The following is a 20,822-nucleotide window of genomic DNA, read 5'->3' as shown; positions in this document are numbered from 1 at the left end:
GGTTTGAGGACGCGATTCGTATGGTCCACGTCAGGTAAGGGCGATTCGTATGGACAACCACACAATCACATACACACCGTACGGTGCGTACACCCCATGATCGCAGGGGTACGATGCGTACCCCTGCGATCATGGGGTGTACGCACCGTACCCCATGATCGCAGGGTGTACGCACCGTACACCCTGCGATCATGGGGTACGGTGCGTACACCCTGCAATCATGGGGTTAGGTGCGTAATCCCCATGATCGCAGGGGTACACACCGTACCCCTGCGATCATGGGGTGTACGCACCATACCCGGGGGGGCCTTCCGTACCTGTTTCGAGGCAAACTCTGCTTCTCCGGACGTTTTGGGCTCCCGTAGACAAAGCGTTGTACGGTGCATACCCGACACGAATCGTACTTGCTGGGTCGGGAAAACCTGCTTCGAACCGTACGGATGTCGCGTACAGCGGGTTCCGAGGGAGAATCGTACGGAGATTGGAGTTGTACGGTCTTTGTACGATTCGTACGCAGTCCTGCTCCTGGTACGAATCGTACTTCATCGTACAAACGGGGACGTTGCATCCCCGTTATCAGGCTGGGATATGGATGCCGTCGACCGATTTCGCTACCAGTCACACCTAGGAGGTGTACTATAAGACCTTGGGGTGCTACGTTCATAGTGATTTATAGAAAAGAGCGTCTTGAAATATGCGCCTCGCTCTGGAATTGATATATATCTTCATGAGTACATTCTATCTTTCATTGGATCCCCGTTTTTCTTAAGGCGGCTGTCGCTGTGCCAATTACCTCAGAGATATTCCATGAAATTGATGCCCTCTGAATATTGAATATGAAGAGTTAAGTACCTTGTTTTTGATCCATCGTCATATGACACCCACAACTGAATGTTGATAACCATATATAGGCTTACTACACGGCACGTCTAAACATTTGCCCTGACGAAATTATATATTGTAACGAAACGCGTTGGCTGTTTCTATCTGGTTTAATTGACCGAAATAAAGAAGAGTTATTTGGAACATTAACATCGTCTCCTTAATCTATTTGAGTGCGCCTCGTACTTTTGTCTATAACTTCACCCTTTTGGGATCTGTGCCCTAGGACAACAGGCACTTGGAGTGTGCAGCACCAACATCTACTTGTTTACTATTGTTTTGGTTGTGCTTAACCCTGGTCAGGTTGTCCTGTTCTTTCTTCTCTCACGTTGCAGGGTACGATTCGTACGGGGAAAACGCTCCGTACGGCTATTCGGAGTGGTTTTTCCCAAATCGGAATCAGCCCCTATGTGTGGTGACGGATGTATGTGTATAATTCATATTGCTGTGTTATGACAAATACATACACAAGCACGCTGAACCATGCGATTGCTCATGCTGGTGCATTTGTTTGCAAGTACTATTTAACATGGCCGAAATGTCATTTTGCTGATGCTGAACAGCATTGGCAAACGGTGACGCTTATTTTGTCAATACTTGTCATTGTTTTTTTCTAGTTTTGATCCTTGCCCAAGGGTAGGGGTTATTTCTTACCTCCTCACCCACCTTGGCCAAGAGAGAGGGTATTTAGTAGTGTTGCCCCCACTTTGCTCAAAGGCAATGTGTATTCTGTATTTGGACCCAAGAATGTAGAATGGGAGTCTTGGTCATTATTCCTAATGTGGCAGTTTCTGCTGAACTGGGGAATCTGAAGGTGGTATGTATCTAGCTGGAAATCTCAGTAAAAGAATTTGATCAAGTGCCCAAGTGTGAGGTCTTAAAACTACAGGTAATAAGAATAACATTCAGAAGCAGCCTATATCTGACCTAGTGCTGAATTTGTTGTGATGAAGGCCTGCCAAACGAGTGCAAAAATAAAAAACAAATAGAGAAGATTAAGGCACAAAAAAGAAAAGTACAATTAAAGAAGATACACATATCATTAATTAAGGTGTTAATGTGATATCTTTAAAACAAATTGTTTCATTGAGTCTTTTCAAATTGTTGGGTCAATGTACTTTGCCAATATGTTATAGTATATATTTTTTTACATACTTTTAGGTGCGGCTACTCCGGGGGGAGGCAGTAGTGAGGGAGGGGAGGGAGGTTTAAAAAAGAAATTAAAAAAAGATCACTTACCTGCCTGCTGGCCGCCACCTCTCAGTCCTATGTCTGGCTTCTGTGCAAACACGAAGCACCCAGGCTCCCCTAAGCCAATGACAATGCTGCAATGCAGCATTATGATTGGTCTGCCAGGGAATCGGAGTATGTTCTCCAACCGGGGTGGAATGCACCCTGGGTGGAAAACATGCAAAGTGTGCATGACTGTTTGGCCGGCCTGAGACGGCCACTTAGGATGGTTCCCACCACTCCTTCCCCCTGCGCTGCCCAGACCCCCCCACAAAACTGCCTCAGCACGAATTCATTTAATGATAACACTGCATTATCATTTTATTTTTCCTTTTTTGCAGTGCTGAAAGGCAATTCGGTGACGCTCCTCCGCCTTAGCGGAGCAGCCGCTACTGCTTAAATCTGTACCCAACCAAAATCACTTTGGGAGGCAAAAATCACTTTTTTCTTGGAAGAAAGTGCATGCCAGAAAAATACAACAAAAAAGTACAAAAATACTTTGAGGTAGATAATTATATATACAGGTACAAAACGATTCATATAGATATCAAGGGTAGGTTTCTCTTTCATCCTCCTGTGGAAAGTGAGATCTTGCAACTGATGGATGTTGTCAAATCTGGGTCCCCTCTGGACCCCTTGCCGCCTAAATTTATGCAATTAGGGAAGAAGGCTATTGCGCCAGTTCTTACAGCACTAGTGAATTTCTCCTTCAGCCTGGGGCAGGTAGCCCATAACGGGAAACACTCTTTGGTGATTCCCCTCGTGGAGAAACCTTCCCTAGATCCTGCTTTTCCAGAAAATCGGAGACCTATCTCCCTGCTCCCCTATGTTGCCAAAATGGCGGAGAAACATCTTAACCGCCAACTGTCCAGGTTTTTGGAAGATAGACAGGTCCTTCATGACACCCTGTCCGACTTTAGGCCACTTCATAGTATGGAATCAGCCCTGCTTCTGGCTGCGGAAGCCTTGAGAACCGCAGCCGCTGAAGGTAGAACAGCTGCAATGATCCTTCTTGACCTGAGTGCGGCGTTTGACACGGTCTCCCACGGCCTGTTATTGGGGAGTGGTTGAAAAACATTTTGCAGAACATTTCAGGTTATTCAACATCCCTTTACATCCAGTAATTGCCCTCTGTCTCAGGGGGTGCTGCAGGGTTCGGCTCTTAGCCCGACCTTATTTAATTTCTATATGTGCCCCCTGGCAGATATTGTACTTAGGCATGGGGTGAAATTGGTAACCTATGCTGATGACACCCAATTGATTGTCACTCTGGAGCAAGAAGATTCGGGAACGGCTTCTGATTTTAAGTGCTGCCTGGGTACACTAGCTGTTTGGATGAAACACAGTTGTCTTCAATTGGTGGCCGGATGAATTGAATGAATTGAATTGGATGATGTGGTGGCCGGAGGAATTGGGACCTATCAATTGGATGAATTTAATTGGACGATGTGGTGGCCGGAGGAATTGAGACCTATCTCAGTCCCGAAAGCAAAGGTTAAAAACTTGGGAGTCTGGTTCGATGACAATGTATCTTTCTCTGAGCAGATTTCTACGGTAGCTGGTGCCTGTTTTGGCAATCTCAAAATGCTGTGCAAAATACTTGACCGTCTTCCTATTGATGCGAGACGAACCATTGTACAGGCTCTTGTTACCTCACGCCTTGATTATTGTAACATTCTTTATTTAGGGGTGACCGTCGAGAACCTGACCTGAATATGATGCAGAAAGTTCATAATGCGGCAGCAAGGCTGATTCTGAACATTCCTAGGCGGACTTCCGTGGGGGAAGCCTTGAAGAAACTCCATTGGCTCCCCATACAAGCTAGAGTGACTTTTAAGGCCCTATGCTTTGGATACCGGATTTTCCATCAAAAGGGGCCTACATTTTTGCTCCCGCTTATGACGGTATATCAACCTGCTCGTAACCTGAGATCATTGGGCACAGCCAAAGTGATGGTGCCCAGGGTACGTAAGGCCCGAGCTGGAGGGATGTCTTTTCGCTTCCAGGCGGCTAAGACATGGAACGACCTGCCTTTGGATCTACGGATGTGTTCATCCGAAACTCTGTTCAGAAAAAAATTAAAAACCTGGCTGTTTCAGCATTCGTTTGGAGGACAGAAGTAGTGCCTCAGTCTGAGTGGCAGTCTGGGGCATTGTTAATGTTGCTAGCTAGGTTGGGGTCAGGGACTGGTGGTGTTCTAGCGCGGGGACACTCTGGTTGGAGTAACCAGGCGCTTTATAAGTTAAATAATAATAATATTTTTATATTGCAGCTCCGAATATTGAGATTTTTTAAATATTATACTCATTAAGAATAAAGTACTCAGACTATGATGGTATTATAATAAATGAATTATACATATTATTGGATACACTATTTTGAGCATTAGAATAGTTCCATGTTGACTTGAATTTCTTAACTACCCCATTTCAGGTTGTGAATAAAAATTGCTAATTCCTAATGTTTTTTATTTTAATATACTATAGTTAGAAATCTTGCTGTAGCAATTTTCTCCACAGACAAGTGATTGTAGACTAAGCTACCTACATAGAAACAAGAATACATTTACAAGCTGTTAAATGTAGGTCAAACAATTGGTAGGTGTAAAGCCAGTTTGGACTGAATGACCTTGGAGAATCAAATAGATTTAGAAAGGGAATTAGGACTAGTGTACTCCTGGAGAATGAATAAGCAGCAGTCTCCAGAAATATGATTGTCACCTGGAAACAGGCGGTGGTGCTACCCCTCCAAAAGAAGCCTAACATCAGCTTCGAAAAATTAGAGAACCTCCGGCCAATCTCCCTCTTACCCTACATGGCTAAAGTGGCGGAGAAAACGGTAAATACACAACTGATGGATTTCGTGGAAGAGGCTGCCCTCCTGCACGAGACCCAGTTTGGTTTCCGTCCCCGCCACTCGACTGAATCAGCGCTTCTGATGGCAGTGGAGACCTTACGTCAGGGGGTGGATGAGGGCCAGACTATGGCTCTCATCCTACTGGATCTAAGTGCAGCATTCAACACTGTAGCTCACACCACCTTGCTACAGTGTCTGAATGACGGAGGGATATCAGGAGCTGCACTTGAATGGATCCAGTCCTTCCTGACAGGGAGAGGCTTTCAGGTTCGACAGGGAGACTGCTACTCTAGGGAGATTGGTTTGGGCCAGGGCGTGCCTCAGGGCTCGTCCCTGAGCCCAACCTTATTTAATCTCTACGTCTCCCCGGTGGCGCCCATCGCTGAAAGCCACGGTCTGCCCATAGTGTTCTATGCAGATGACACCCAGTTGGTCATCTCCCTCTCGCGCGCGCCCAGTCTTGCGGTGGACAGATTCAGGGCCTGTATGCAGGAACTGGCTACCTGGATGTCCACCAATTGTCTTAAGCTAAATGGCAGCAAGACTGAGGTGCTCGTGGTGGAGGGGAGCCCGTCTGTTTGGTCATCGGCATGGTGGCCATCATGTCTAGGGGATGTCCCTACACCCTGTCAAGAAGCTAGAAACCTGGGAGTGTGGTTTGATGCGGATCTGTCTTTTGGACCTCAGATAGGCCGTGTGGTGGGGATCTGCTTCAGCGTACTAAAAAGCCTGCGGAAGGTATTAGATCTCCTCCCCACGACAGCCCGCAGGACGCTGGTGCATGCCCTCGTCACATCACGTCTGGATTATGGCAATCTGCTCTATCTGGGAGCCACCGGTAAGGCCATCAACCGCCTCCAGGTGCTGCAGAATGCAGCAGCTCGCCTGATTCTGAAATTCCCTAAGAGATCAGCGTCCAAGGCAGCCCTTCAGGCCCTCATTGGCTCCCAGTAAGGAGCAGTGTCGAGTTTAAGGCCCTTTGCACATGCCACCGCATCTTGGGTGTTAAGGCACCAGCTCCGCTCCAGGGTCTGATCACCCGGTACGCGCCGGCGCGCGCTCTGCGGTCCTCCGGTGTGGGGCTACTAAAGGTCCCCAGGATAAAAAAGGCACGCATTGGGGGCAGGTCTTTTAGATACCTGGCCGCGAGAATCTGGAATGCCTTACCACTGGACCTTCGCCTGGAGCCATCTGAACTTGGCTTCAGGAAGAAGTTAAAAACCCACCTCTACACGCAGTAAGCCGGGCTGTCCTTGCGGTGCGACTCTGCTGATTCCACTCACCACAGCGCGGAACACGCCATCTGTGCGTAACCAGGCGCTTTATAAATTTCCCTTATTATTATTATGCAGACTGAATTACTGCGGTACTCTCTGTCTTAGTCTCCCTGCTGATTCAAAATAGCACAGCAAATTTGCTCTTTAAACTTCCATGACATGTCCACGTTTAGGAAATAGCTAAAAACCTGGCTCTTAATGCACTAGGAGTCGTGCATTATATCATCTTTATGTAGGATAGGGCATGTAGACTTATTTGATATGGAATAGCTCACGTTTTTTCAGACCTACTAGAACGTAAGTGTTACACTCGGTTCCATGTTAAAATATCAATAACAAAAATATCGATGACAAAAATATTGATGTAAAAATATTGATAACAAAAATATCGCCTCCCTATACTTAAAAAGGTAAGTACAGTAATATCGACTCAAAAATATCGATGTAAGCAGCGGAGACCTGGTTGCTAGGCAACAGAGAAGCAACGCAGGAGCTGGCATGGTGAATGCAGAGCGGCGAGCAGAAGCTCCAGAAGCCGCGGGAGGAGAGGAGGCAGAGGTGGCGGTCGGTAAGGTGTCTGGCTGTGACCCTGTCAATGTTAATGCCCCTAAGCAGCCAGGAAATACAAATAATGCGCAGATGTTAGACGCTCTCCTGTCAGTAGAGGCAGAACTGTTTAATAAGCACTCGAAGGTTACTGAGGCAAGCTGGGGCAGCACGCAGAGTCTAACAGACCGGCATGGGCTACAACTGGATCAGGACTTGGGGAGAAATAATAAAAGTTTAGACAGAAGTGCGAGGGGAGGCTCGCCGGAGTTTTTTTCGGTTAATGAGGGCACGGATTCAACAGAATTAAGCGAGTTGGAATCTGAGGAAGAGGAAAGCGGGACTGAACGTACTCCTGACTCAGACATTAGTAATGGCTCCAGCGAGTTAGGCACAAAAAAGAAAAAGGCTGCTGTGGGAGCAAAAACAAGAAGCGGAAGAGGCTCAAGAAGCAGTATGACTAAGAAATTATCATGGGACTATTCCGCTACCTCAGAGACCTACAAAGAAAGTGAGCAAGAAGGAGGGGGAAAGGAGGGGACGCAAAGTGTAACCCTCGAAATGCTGTTTGGGACCCTGAAACAGATGCAAAAGGAGGCAAGAACTGAGAGCAGAAGGGCGAAAAGAGATACAAAAAAATTGCAATTATCATTAAGAAAAGTAAGTAGAAAACAGGAAGAGGTTGAGGAAAGAGTTTTACAAGTAGAGGAAAGGACAAGCAGGGTGGAAGACGAAGTGACAGACTGGCAGACTTTTAAGACGGATCAAGAGAAGGTGGTTGAAGACCTTCAGTGGAAGCTTGAAAGCTTTGAAAATCGCCAAAGAAGGAATAATGTGAGACTTTTGGGTTTGGAGGAGGGAAAAGAGGGACAGGATCCCAGAGGGTATGTGGTCAGGATCCTGGAAGAGGCCTTTCCTGATTCAAAATGGCAATGGGATGTGGAAGTGCAAAGAGCACATAGGTACCCACTGTTCAAAAAGAAAAACCGGGGAGGGCAGGAGAAGGAGCTACCAAGAGCAATGTTGGTCTTCTTGGGTAATTTCCTAGCAAGACAGGAGATAATTGATAAAGCAAGACCTGACTCAAGAATCACAGTTGATGGGAACACTTTCTTCTCAAGGCCAGATTTCTGCCACGTCACCGTGGAAAGAAGGTGGAAACTAAGGCAGATGATTGGGTCTTTTCAGAAGCAAGGGGCAGAAGCATATCTCTTGTTTCCGTCTAGGTTGAAAGTTATCAGGAAAGGTTATGTCAAAATGTTTACATCCGAGATAAAAGCAGCAGAATATCTAGCAGAAATCTCAGAAACCAATAAAGGGAAGGAGAGGGGAGCAAAAACCAGAACCCCGCCACAGTCTCCCCGGAGAATTCCACCAAAAACTCCGTAAGTCGGGTAGATGGTAATGCCAAATAGATCATTTGGCAATATCGGACAGAGGAGCAAAAAGGATGGGAGAGAGTAGCGACGCTGCAGAGTACGGTCGGCTACACATAGGCCAGGATTGGCCTATTTGCCTGTAGAGAGGGGGGGGGGGGCTCCCAACGAGCGGGGGGCAAGGGGGGGGAGGGGGGAGGGGGTACACATGTTGGATATGGGCACAATAATGGTGTGGTAGAAAGAGGTAAAAAAGACTTAAAAAAAAAAGTTGTATGGATCGAGGTACACAAACAAACTAGAAGGGGGGAAAAATTGTGCTGGAGGGATCAAAGCCTACAGGTATCTATCAATTCTTGTTGGTTAAATTGGGAAAATGGAAACGCTAAGAAATTTAAATGACCTGTAGAATTGTGTCGATTAATATTTGTGGACTTAATGAGATAAATAAGAGGTTAAAAGCGGCTTCACTGTTAAAATCTTTTAAACCTGATTTAGTGTGCCTTCAGGAAACACACATTGAGGGTACTAAGGCCTATTTACTTGATCAACTAGGGTTTAACGTTCTGGCGAAAACCAATCAGAACACGAAGACAAGAGGAGTGGCGATATTGGGCAGGAAACAGGATATAATAGTTAAAAGAAAGGGGGAGGACAATTGGGGGAGATGGGCTATAGTTGAATTATTGTTTAGGGGGGAGACCTTCACGCTTGTCTCAGTCTATGGCTCTACTGGGGACGACCCAGATGTTCTACAATTCCTAGATGCAGAACTCGCTCAATGGCCTGAGCCTATTATACTTTGCGGCGATTTGAATATTCACGATCTAGATAGTAGCTTTTTAGACCCTAAAAGGAAGTATGCGGGGAGGAAAAAAAAAACCTATAGGGCCCTAGTAGACTTAGTAAAGAATAACTCTCTAGAGGATCCTTGGGTATATTGTCATCCGAATCTCGACGGGAGCACTTTCTTTTCAGCGCCCCACCAGATTTTAGTCAGGCTGGATTATTTTTTAATAACAAGAGGGCTGATAGAAGGTGCAAGGATAGTAAAAGAACCAAGGATCATATCAGATCATAGTCCGCTAGTTTTAGATGTAAATATTGGGCAAAGGAGAAATAAGGAGCCATCGCAGTGGACATTCGACAGAGCACTCCTTCAGGATAGTGAATACAGGGAAAGGATGGCGGAATGGATTAAGGAATTTTGGGCAATCAATAGAGGTACCTCATCACCTGGGATTGTGTGGGACGCTTTTAAAGCTGGTATAAGAGGAGAAACCCTAAGCTATGTTATCAGAACGCAAAGAAGAGAAAGGGAGGAACTAGAAAGAAATAATGATTTAATCAGGGAGGCAGAGGAGGAACTCATGCTGGCTATACAAGCGCACACCCCAGTGGAGCAGATTTTGTTAAAACTAATTGCTCTTAAAGCAATGGTCATGGAAGGGATGGCAAAAAAGACGGTGGAGAAATATTTAGCCAATAAAGAAAAGGCATATGAACTCAGTGAAAGAGTGGGGCATATTTTAGCGGTGCGAGCTAGACAGAGAGATGGGATGGCCGATATTAAGGAGATGAAAAATAGTCATGGAACTAAAGTTAAGGGTACAGAGCAGATTAGAGAGGTCTTTAGGCAGTTTTATATGGAACTATATCAGGCAGATGGGCACGGAAGTGAGGAGGATATGAGGGCTTATCTGAGGGATATCGAGCCATCATACCTGGAGGAGTCAGACAGAATAGAGCTGGAAGAGAAGTTTAAGGTGGAGGAACTTGTAGAAGCGCTGAGGGAACTCCCATCTGGGAAGGCTGCTGGCCCGGACCAGATTCCAGTTGAATTTTATAAGGTTTTCCAGACCCCTCTGTTAGCGGATATGTTTAAAATAATGGAGTTAGCACAATTGGGTGAAACTGTTCCATGTTCCTGGGGGGGTGCAGACATCATTGTTATCCCTAAAAAAGGTAAACCCCCCGATGACCCAGGTTCCTACCGCCCCATCACCTTGATGAACGCCGATGTCAAGGTGTTTTCAAAAATATTGGCAAAAAGATTATCTAAGATAATCGAATTCTTGGTTATACCCTCTCAGCATGGATTTATACCAGGGAAAGGGACAACCCATCACACCAGGCAGGTAATTACGGCATTTGATGCTGCAGACATCCGGGAAGATCCAATGGCAGCGGTGTTTCTCGACGCTGAAAAAGCTTTTGATAGGGTCTCATGGGGTTACTTATGGGAAGCTTTAAGGTGGCACGGTATAGGACCAGGATTTATAAAGGCTCTGCAATCATTATATATAGCCCCGACGGCCAAGATAAGAGTCAGTAGAGGTTACTCAGCCGCAGTTAATATCCAGAGAGGTACAAGGCAGGGTTGTCCCTCTTCCCCCTTACTGTTTGCTCTGTATCTTGACCCTTTTATTCGCAAATTGGAAATGAATCAGCAAATATTACCATTAGTACTAAACGGTTGCAGACTTAAATCACTAGCCTACGCGGACGACGTAGCCATCTTGACTCCAGATCCTGTAGCCGCCATTAGGGCAATTGAATCGGAAGCAGAGAGGTTTGGCCAGTTCTCTGGGTATAGCTTGAACACAACTAAGACGCAGATAGTTAAAAACCAGTGGGTAAGGTGTAATGATGGAAGAGTGACAAATATGGCAACTTATCTAGGGGTGCAAATGACGGCAGAAATAAGTAAAATTGTGGAAAACAATATGGATCCCTTGATAACTCAAATGAAAAAAGATTTAGACAGAATGAATAATTTGCACCTGTCGTTAGTTGGCTGTACAAATATCATCAAAATGATGATTTTACCAAAATTTTTGTATGTATTTAGGGCTGTACCATTGTTGATTGAGGCCAGTTGGTTTAATTGCATAGAGGCTATATGTAATAGGTTCATTTGGGCCCAAGGTAAAACCCGGAGAGCGTATAGGTACATGACACTCCCTAGAGAAAATGGGGGGTGGGGGGCACCAGATTTTCGTTTATATTATATGGCCTCTGTGCTGCAATATATCCAAGGTCTCATTGGTGGAAGCCCTGACGATGATAGAATGCAGAAAATGTCTACAGATGTATATGCTGTCACCCTAGGGGTAAATGCAGAGAACTGTTTTTTAAAGTGTATTGACTACAGCTATTTCAAGAGGACTAAGTTTAAAACTGTTAAAGCAGCTGTCACGACATGGAATGCATTTTTGAAGAGGGTAAAACTTGGGAGATATAACAGATATGTCTTATTAAACAACAATAGGTCACTCCCCAAGGAAATTTTTGGAGACTATACTATGGCAGAATGGGCACTAAAGGGGGTTATACAAATTGTAGACCTTTATGCACAAGATGGCTTTATGCAATTTTCAGAGCTGAGAGGAAAATACGGTTTAGATAATAGGGGATTCTTCAAATATTTGCAGGTCAGAAGCTTTCTCAATAATAAAGTTGGGGGTCCGGCAGGCTTTAACAAAGTCGATATAATGGAGAAAATAAAGCTGTCGGGAGATTGCACTATTAAATCCCTTTATGCAGCACTGGTGAAAGACAAGCAGGATGATTTAGTTAAATTTAGTAAAAAATGGGAAGATAAACTGGGTATTGATCCTAGACTTTTCTATGATTCTTTGAAATTCGGATCTACGTTATTATGCGCTGCCCCGCTGCAATCGCAGCACTATAAAACTTTGTATTTTTTGTATTTTACTCCGGCAAAGATTGCACAATGGGGTGGGAATCAAGGAATCAATTGTCCCAGATGTAATGAACTGGAAGCAGACAGTGTACACATTTTTGCTTCATGCCCACAGCTAAGAACTTTGATTAGGGAAATTGAGGGGTTTTTGTCGAACTCATTGGATATTGCGATAACTCTCACACCAGCTTTGATTATGTTAGGGGTGAGTGAAGACGAGCAGACACAATATGCTGAATTTCTTTTTGTAGTAATGGCTGTCTATAGATTAACAATAGCTAGGGCATGGCTAGAAAAAAGCCCTCCGAAAATGCAATGCTGGCTGGCAAACACCCTATATGCATATAATATAGAGGAAAAAATCTTTGCGCGGAAGGGGAGGAGTGGAAGACGGTTGGGGAGAAGAATCTGGGAGCCATTATGTAAATGGAAAGAGAGCCAAAGAAGGAATTCCTAGGGGCAAGCTTGGCTTTTTTTTTTCTTTTTTTTTTCCCGTTGATCTCAGACTCTGTTCTCAACTTTAGCCGATTTATATAATTGTGTACTCCGTGTTTGGCCAAAAAGTTATTGTATGATTTATTTGTCAGTATTTAAGGCTTGTGTTATAGGTAATGCTCATAATCAATTGTTGTAATGAAGAAAAATTTAAAATAAATAAAAATAAAAATAAAAAAAAGAACAAAAATATCGATGTAATAAATATAGATGTAAAATATTAATATTATTATTATTAACAAATTAAATACATTTTAATATATATTTTAAATAATTATAACAAATAAACTAAATGTAATTAATATAAACACAAAAGTGTACATATACATATATTTACTTAAATACATTTTATTAACTATTATCTATATTTAATTTATAAACTTTATTAATTATATAAAAATAAAATAAAAACATATATAAATAATTAAAAATAAATACAAATATTTCATATATTCTATATTTAATTAACACATTAAACTATTATAAATACATACATTTAAGAATAAAATAAAAACATTAATAGTTAAAACATTAAATAGCGGGAGGGTAAAAATGACTATTCCCACTCCAGTGAGTGCAACAGTAGGGAAAGCGCTGAATAGCGTAGGGGTAAAAATTACTATTCCCACTACAGTGAGTGCAAGAGTAGGGAAAGCGCTGGATAGCGTAGGGGTAAAAATTACTATTCCCACTCCAGCTAGTGCAACAGTAGGGAAAGCGCTGGATAGCGTAGGGGTAAAAATTACTATTCCCACTCCAGTGAGTGCAACATTAGGGAAAGCGCTGGATAGCGTAGAGATAAAAATTACTATTCCCACTCCAGAGAGTGCAACAGTAGGGAAAGCGCTGGATAGTGTAGGGGTAAAAATTACTATTCCCACTCCAGTTAGTGCAACAGTAGGGAAAGCTCTGAATAGTGTAGGGGTAAAAATTACTATTCCCACTCCAGTGAGAGCAGCAGTAGGGAAAGCGCTGGATAGTGTAGGGGTAAAAATTACTATTCCCACTCCAGTTAGTGCAACAGTAGGGAAAGCGCTGGATAGCGTAGGGGTAAAAATTACTATTCCCACTCCAGTGAGTGCAACAGTAGGAAAAGCGCTGGATAGCGTAGGGGTAAAATTTACTATTCCCACTCCAGTGAGTGCAACAATAGGGAAAGCGCAGGATCCCAAAACAATAAAAAATAAAAATAACATTTTCAATACATCTAATTTTAACATAATTAATATATAAATATAAATATATTATTATTAACAAAGATTAAAAAATAATTATTTAGGACTATAAAATCCACAACAAATACCTAAAATTAATTACACAATTACATTTAATAAATTAATTTATTATTATTAATTAATTAAACAATTAATTACTTACCAGCTTTCACACCATTTACACATATAAACACCACAACACACACCTAAAATTAATTACACAATTACAATTAATAAGTATCAATTAATTATTTTAATTAATTTGCTATTATTTATTAATTAACCAATTAATTACTTACCAGCTTTCACACCATTTACACATATATACACCACAACACACACCTAAAATTAATTACACAATTACAATTAATAATTACTAAATAATTAATAGAAATTAATTTTAAACTATTTAATAATAAATCAATAGGAAAGTAATTACTTACCGCCCTTCACACCATTTACAAATATAAACACCACAACACACACCTAAAATAAATTAAACAATTAACATACTTAATTATTAATTAACTAATTGAAATTAATTAACAACTAATTAAACTATAACTAATTCATACATTAACACATTAATTAATTAATTAATTGAAATTAATCAACAACTAATTATTAAACTATAATTAATTAATAAATAAACACATTAATCAATTAATTAATTGAAATTAATTAACAACTAATTATTAAACTATAATTAATTAATAATTTAACACATTAATTAATCAATTAATTTTACATAATTAAATTACTTCCCACCCTATTCCTCTATAAACCCACAACCCGCTACGGAACTAATAACGCAAAATTAAACTCAAACTAAATTAATAAGTAGAACAATTCTAAAACATATAATAAAATGACAAACAATTCTTATTAAAAACACTAAAATACATAACATGATTAAAAAAAATCGATATTTTAGTAAACTATATTTTTGTAAACAATATTTATTACAACAATATTTTTGTAATCGATATTACTTACCTGTTAGTCGATATTCTTGTCATCTATATTTTTGTAGTCGATATTTCTTCACAACAATATTTCTGCGGCGATATTTATATTACATGATATTTCCCCGTCGATATTCCTGCTCAGCACCGTTACACTCATCTAAAGTGACATTTCTGTGTATTAATTATTTGTGTCCTGTGGCTGTGATTGTTGGTAAGTCCTATTTTTAGTGCAAGACTTCTTTTAGCAATTGCGTGCATTACAAATACAATAAATACATGTTTAACAAAGATCTTAGAATACATTTTTATTTAATAGCAAAAAACATAAAAATCCAGAATAGCTTCTCTGATAATGCAGCAGTACAATTAGATTTCCAGTGATAGGAGTACAGACAAAGTCAACCCACAAGATACTTTAATAAATTATTTTTAGATGCCGATCGAGCTTAGGTGGCGTAAACAAAACAATTTATAATCACATTTTATATCATAATCTGAGAACTGCAGATCTTTCTCTAATGTGGCTGCATTCAAGGCTATGCTTAATGAACATGTTGTAACACAGTTAATACTAAAACAATGAGAAAGACCATCATTAATCCGGGATCTTGAATCAGATAATGCATGTAAAAAGAAAAACGGAAATGGGAGAAGGAAAGCAAAGTGCTGAGGGAGTTTTATTATGCGGAAGAAATAGTTAAAGTATATTCCATATGACAAAAATAATATGAAGAGGGAGGATTTTGTCAGAAAATTATTTGTCTGTCCCACCAAGCATAAAAAAGCAGTAATGCAATTGAGACCTAACTACTGGAGCCATAACTGAAGATCCCAAACAATTTAAAATAAATATGTTGAATGATAATTCTAATTTATATTCAATAGACCAATGCATAGACAAACCCACAATAATTGATTAACTCTCACACGTGCCCCAGGGCACCCTTCTTCTGCATCATCAGCAGAATTGATTCTAACATTCACAGAACAAGAAATCATAGACCCGATCATTAATTCAGCAAATGGTTAAGGTATGCAGAGATGATGGTTTCATAAGTAATAAAAAAAATAGATAAGTAAACTCATGCATCACATTCTGGATGGTTGGGAAGTTCCTTTCTCTTTTGATATTGGGATGCTAGTTAGCATTCTAAAACCAGGCAAACTCAAGGAGGATCTAGCCCGTTAACGTCTAATCACAATACTTAATAGTCACTACTGGACTTTAACAACGGCCTTTGCCAAATTTGTACTCCTGGCTATTTCTGTGTGTTTAGCTCTCCATAGTATCTGTCTTAGGGCTTAATTATGAGTCTGGTCTTCCACGGGCTGCCAGACTGGAGGGGTGCGGCGGTCTCCCGACTGCCCTATTACGATGAGGGTTGGCAGACTGCCACTGCAGCACCACAGCCGCCAGAGAACTGCCGTTTTCTGGCAGTGTTGCGGGAGTCAGGAGGCATCAATATGATTGGCGGTTCCGCAAAGTATATTAGGAGTTTCCTCTATGCCATGTTTTTTTATGGCGGTTCCTCCTCCATGAATTCCCTTGCAGAGAGGAAACAAAGGGGGTGCCTACAGGGCCACCTTGTGCCTCTGTGCCCTGGGGAGCATTCAGGGGGCACAACATGTGCCCCCCTGCATGCATTCACCCCAGTTCCTGTGCAGAAACTGTTTTTGGCGTTCCCATTTTCAGGGCACCGCTAGACAGGAGGAAACTACTAATCTGCGGGTGCGTTGGTGGGGCGAACTTGACGCCGCTCTGCCAAAGTCATAATAAGGCCCTTAGAATTGCTTATATGATTAACTTTTCCTGTGTGTGGGATTATGTTTTGGTGTCTCATTAAAGTACTTATCTTTTTACCAAGCACTGAGATGGATAGTACTTACTTTGGCTGTTGTTTGAGTCCTGAGTCTTGAGTCCCCTTGCTTGTCCCATGGATCCAAATGGATTCTGACACACTTACTCTTCTGATAATAGGCAAAATTTAATGACAAAATGTCAGTTCTTCAGCTCATATATTTTTGTTAATGTTTGCCTTACTATTTACGTGGGGTATTACAAACCGTTGTATAATTTATTATCGAATTTCATCTGGGCTAAGAGAAGAACATGTATCAGTCTGGAGACGGTTTGTCTAGCGAAGAAAGGCAGAGGTTTGAGCCTCCCAAATTTTAGAATATGCTATTAAGATTCCTATGGACATAGCATCTAATGATCTACATTTCGAAGGGACAAATATGCTTTTGATGAATCCATTTTGATTGATATATTCTAGAATGAAAAACACGATCTTCCATTTTTAATGAGTCTACTTTGAAGCCTCAAGCAAGTATGATATAAGAAATTAATTTCCATCATAAAAATAACATGTTTCCCATTCACAATTCAAATTTTAACCATACATTGCGAAACCAGATTGATTCTGTACAACTGTTCACTTTATTCAGCTGGCGTATTATTGATTTATGGCAAAGTGTTGACATGACTTATGTGAATGAATTAGGCTTCAATCCTTTATTGAACTTTGGACACCAATAAAGCAGACTTCTAACGATAATGAGGGAAAATATTGACTATCATCTACCTAAATTCATTCTATTTGTTGCTCTCCTTTACAGAGATTACCTTGATGCCGAATTTAGTCAAGTGCTTGTTTTGGAAGTATAACACTGTATAAGGAATAAGTCAATGGTATAACCTCTTAAATAACATCACTCAGCCGATAAAACCTGACAAAGTGATTTTGAAATGGACTGGTGGCATTGATATTAATAAAAAGAATGCTAACCGAAATTAATATATTTAATTTAGAATGTTTTTAAGTTGCAAATTTTCACAAAATTAATGATATGTTAAAGGCCATGATCTCTTCATCTGGTTATCAAAAATGTGCTCATTTTATAGAAAGTCCATTAGAATACGGATGATTTCCTATTTCGTGGGTAAAAATGGAAGGAGGAAGTTTTATCATGTGTGAAAGCAATTTCACACAAATTATTGGGGAAGAAAGAGTTATTGAACAGTTGCAACTATATGCTAGAATTTCATCACATAGACTGATGGAAACCGGTAGAACTAATTCCAAAGACGTAGCCCCAGACTCGTAGTGGGGGCCAATGCATCACCTGCGTCTTTTGACGTTGTCTTTCTGGGGTCATATTATAGAAAGTGCCTTGGCAGCGTGGCCCCATGCAAGTAAGGGAATCTCTTTGCCTCTGTGCTCACAGCGTATTATGGACTCGGGCGCAAAGACAGAGAAGCTGTCTGGAGGCACACGGAAAGTGTGCCACAAAAAGGGGGTGCACTGTCAGCGCACCCCATGATGTCTGCCCTCTGGAGGGGAGAAAGGGGGTCCCATAGTCCCCCCGCATCACCCCCGACATCCCCTTGCAAGTGGTCACTCACTACACTCGCCTTCAAGGAGATCTCGTTCCCCTCTTTAAAGTACAGACGAGTGTCTGCCTGCACAGTGAAACACTTGGCAGCTTTGAAGCGGGCGCTCCATATTTCACCTGAATGTGCTGCTCCCAGGGCAGTATGAGTTTACGGCTGTCCTGAGGGCTGCGCATTCTCTATGATAGGGCACACTTTTCCAGTTTGCGCATGGCGCACCTATTTAAAGCTGCTCCATGGTGCAAACAGGAAAAGTGTGCCTTATCTGGTATAGGGCCCCAGGTCTCCTTTTTATTGAATTTGGTCACTCATTACCCAGAAAGTGCCTGATGTTTCCTCTCTTTTTCTCTCCACAGTGCCCATTGTTCTGGATCCAGACACTGCTCATCCTAAACTTGTTGTGTCAAAGGACTGGACCCGCGTAAGATGGACAAACAGTATGCAGAGCCTACCAGGCAGGAGCAAGAGATTCAGCACCATTTGTGCTGTAGTGGGGACTGAAGGCTTTTCTTCAGGAAGACATTACTGGGAGGTGCAGCTGAAGCACAAGGGGGAAATGTGGGCTGTTGGAGTCATGGCAGAGTCTGTGAATCGAAAGGGAGAGAGTGTATGGACACCCCAGCGAGGTATCTGGAGTATTGGTGCCAAACTTCATCAATACAATGCATTTGATAAGTCTGTCATCAAACTCTATCCACGTGATAAACCCAGTAAGCTTGGAGTGTACCTGGACTATGAAAAGGGGCGGGTGTCCATGTACAACGCAGACACCATGGAGCATCTGTTTTTGTTTTTTCGGTATACCTTCACAGAGAAGCTCTTCCCATTCTTCGTTCTCTCTTCAGGGAGTGACATGCATCTTGTTTAGAAGTTGTGTCCTCTGTTCCTATCTGGGTGCTACTTTGGCACTTGAAGCGTAATTCCTCTTTCACACAGGACACTCCCCAGTTTCTATATAATTGAGTTGAGCCTTGAGTAGAAGCTATAACCCCCTTATATGCTGTCCATAAACAGTGCTGAATTATGAACTATCTCTACACTTTCTCCCTGTTCTCCCTTACACAGAGTCCTCTGTTCTTCTGTAATTACTCATTCCAAGACATGGTACTTCTGCATGTGACTCTCTGCCACTCTGTGTGTAGTGTGCCTGACAACCAGAGGTGGCAAAGCTGATTGCGCCCATGTAGATGATGAGACATCACTGTCTTGAGTTTAGATATCATATACTGTTTGCAGCAGGACGTATTTTGCAGTGGCTCTGCATTCATACCATGTAATCTTTGCTTTTAATTGCAATCCAGTAACGTTCTGCTCCCTCTCTGCAATGATTGCACTAGGATCTCTGTAGAGAATATGGCCTAACGGCTAGGGCGGTCGACCTCTGAGCTGGGGACCGAATTTGAGTCAAGGCAGGGGCGCTCAACCTTCTGTGATTCTGGGCAAATCACTTAATCTCCCCGTGCCTAACAAAAATGAATGTGTCCATCTGTAACGTACCTGAGCTCATGTAAAGCACTCTGATACCTTCGGGCCTAGTATGCTCTATATAAAACTCCAATAAAAAAAATCTCTAGGAGGTATTGTCCAGTAAAAGTGTGTCAAACGCTCAAACCTTAAAACCAGGAAATCTTGGATTTTGTTTTCCAGCATGTGGTAAATAAATAATTAATTACCGGTTCTATTTTTGACAAGATATATAAATAACAGATAGCTCAATAAATAAGAGTCAGGATTCGAGGTATCTTGAGTCTTCAGGCTTTAATCAGGCATAAGGGAAGGGACAGAACAGCCTGGAAGCACGGGACGGCAGCTGCACCCCGAAAAGTAACATCATACAGTATATATAGTAAAACAAATACATTACATTCAATACAGTAGGCGTAGCAGTAGGCGTAACTTGTAGCAGTCGCGAAAGATAAGGCATAAAGTAGGTGTAACAAGAGGCGTGTACAGGGCGTATACATAGACATGTGATGTGAACGTCACAGAAGTGTCATGAATGGGGCGGAAACATGGAGGAGGCTACTCGAGCAGCTGGGACCTTTAACCTAGTGGTGCGCGCAAACGGGCAATGACGTGTTACTAGGGAGAACTGGGGGCTATGACTTCTGCGCTAGAAGAGGAGACTACAGTCTGCAGTGTCAGGACGACTTGTACCTATATCATATCTGGTATCTGGTGTTTGGAGTACATGTTGATAGAATCCAAAAGTTATCAGGGCAAAGGCTACTTGACACTAAGGCTGGTGCATGCATTATTCTACATGTATTGCGTGTGCGAGGAATATTCTATGAATATTAATACAGTATTTCTCTTACATGGAGACAGAAAGGCTAGACTATGGCTGGAAACTATTGATGCAATTCAGTAGCTTAGGAATGCAGAGAAGGAGGGCTGGACTGATAACTAGAAGCATAACATACTCTTGGCAGACAGGCAGGCAGAGCCAGGCCGGGCCGGGCACTGTGAGGCAGGAAGTAAGTGAAGGGTCAGGGATGCAGGTGGGGGCTGTATCGCTCCTCGGAGAGGGTTCAGGAGACAGGAGCTGAATCTGGTGTCCGGGCCCTTTTGAGGCCTAGAAACGGGGACATTATTCTGAATTAACGTGCACACTGTAAAACGTGGCAACATAGGTTTACATAGGCCTTATACTCGTTGCTTTCACGAGAACTGGATACTGGCATACTAGAGTAGGACACAACTATAATTGCGTCTTTAATCGATCATAGGGGAATACATATGCATATTGATCATGCACATATAACATAGAATGAGGAACACGTAGGCACATATAACATGGCAAAATTTACTTTTCCACATTCCCTCCTTGTGCCCTACGTTTCCATCAGGAAACATCAATATTCATGATACCATCTAT

General features: G+C 42.1%; 1 protein-coding gene across 1 annotated transcript in view; it reads left to right on the top strand.

Annotated features, from left to right (window-relative positions):
• LOC144756174 (E3 ubiquitin-protein ligase TRIM39-like) overlaps positions 1 to 19,284 on the top strand; it is a 200,238-nt gene extending 180,954 nt beyond the window's left edge. Inside the window, exon 10 of the mRNA XM_078645756.1 lies at positions 18,301 to 19,284. Coding sequence (XP_078501882.1) covers positions 18,301 to 18,812 — 512 coding nt within the window. The 3' untranslated portion in view covers positions 18,813 to 19,284. The remainder of the gene's footprint in view (positions 1 to 18,300) is intronic.
• The last annotated feature ends 1,538 nt before the right edge of the window (positions 19,285 to 20,822 follow it).

The sequence above is a fragment of the Lissotriton helveticus genome, chromosome 5_1 (genome assembly GCF_964261635.1).
Source record: "Lissotriton helveticus chromosome 5_1, aLisHel1.1, whole genome shotgun sequence".
Classification (NCBI taxonomy): domain Eukaryota; kingdom Metazoa; phylum Chordata; class Amphibia; order Caudata; family Salamandridae; genus Lissotriton; species Lissotriton helveticus.
This window is presented reverse-complemented; position numbering and strand designations above follow the sequence as displayed.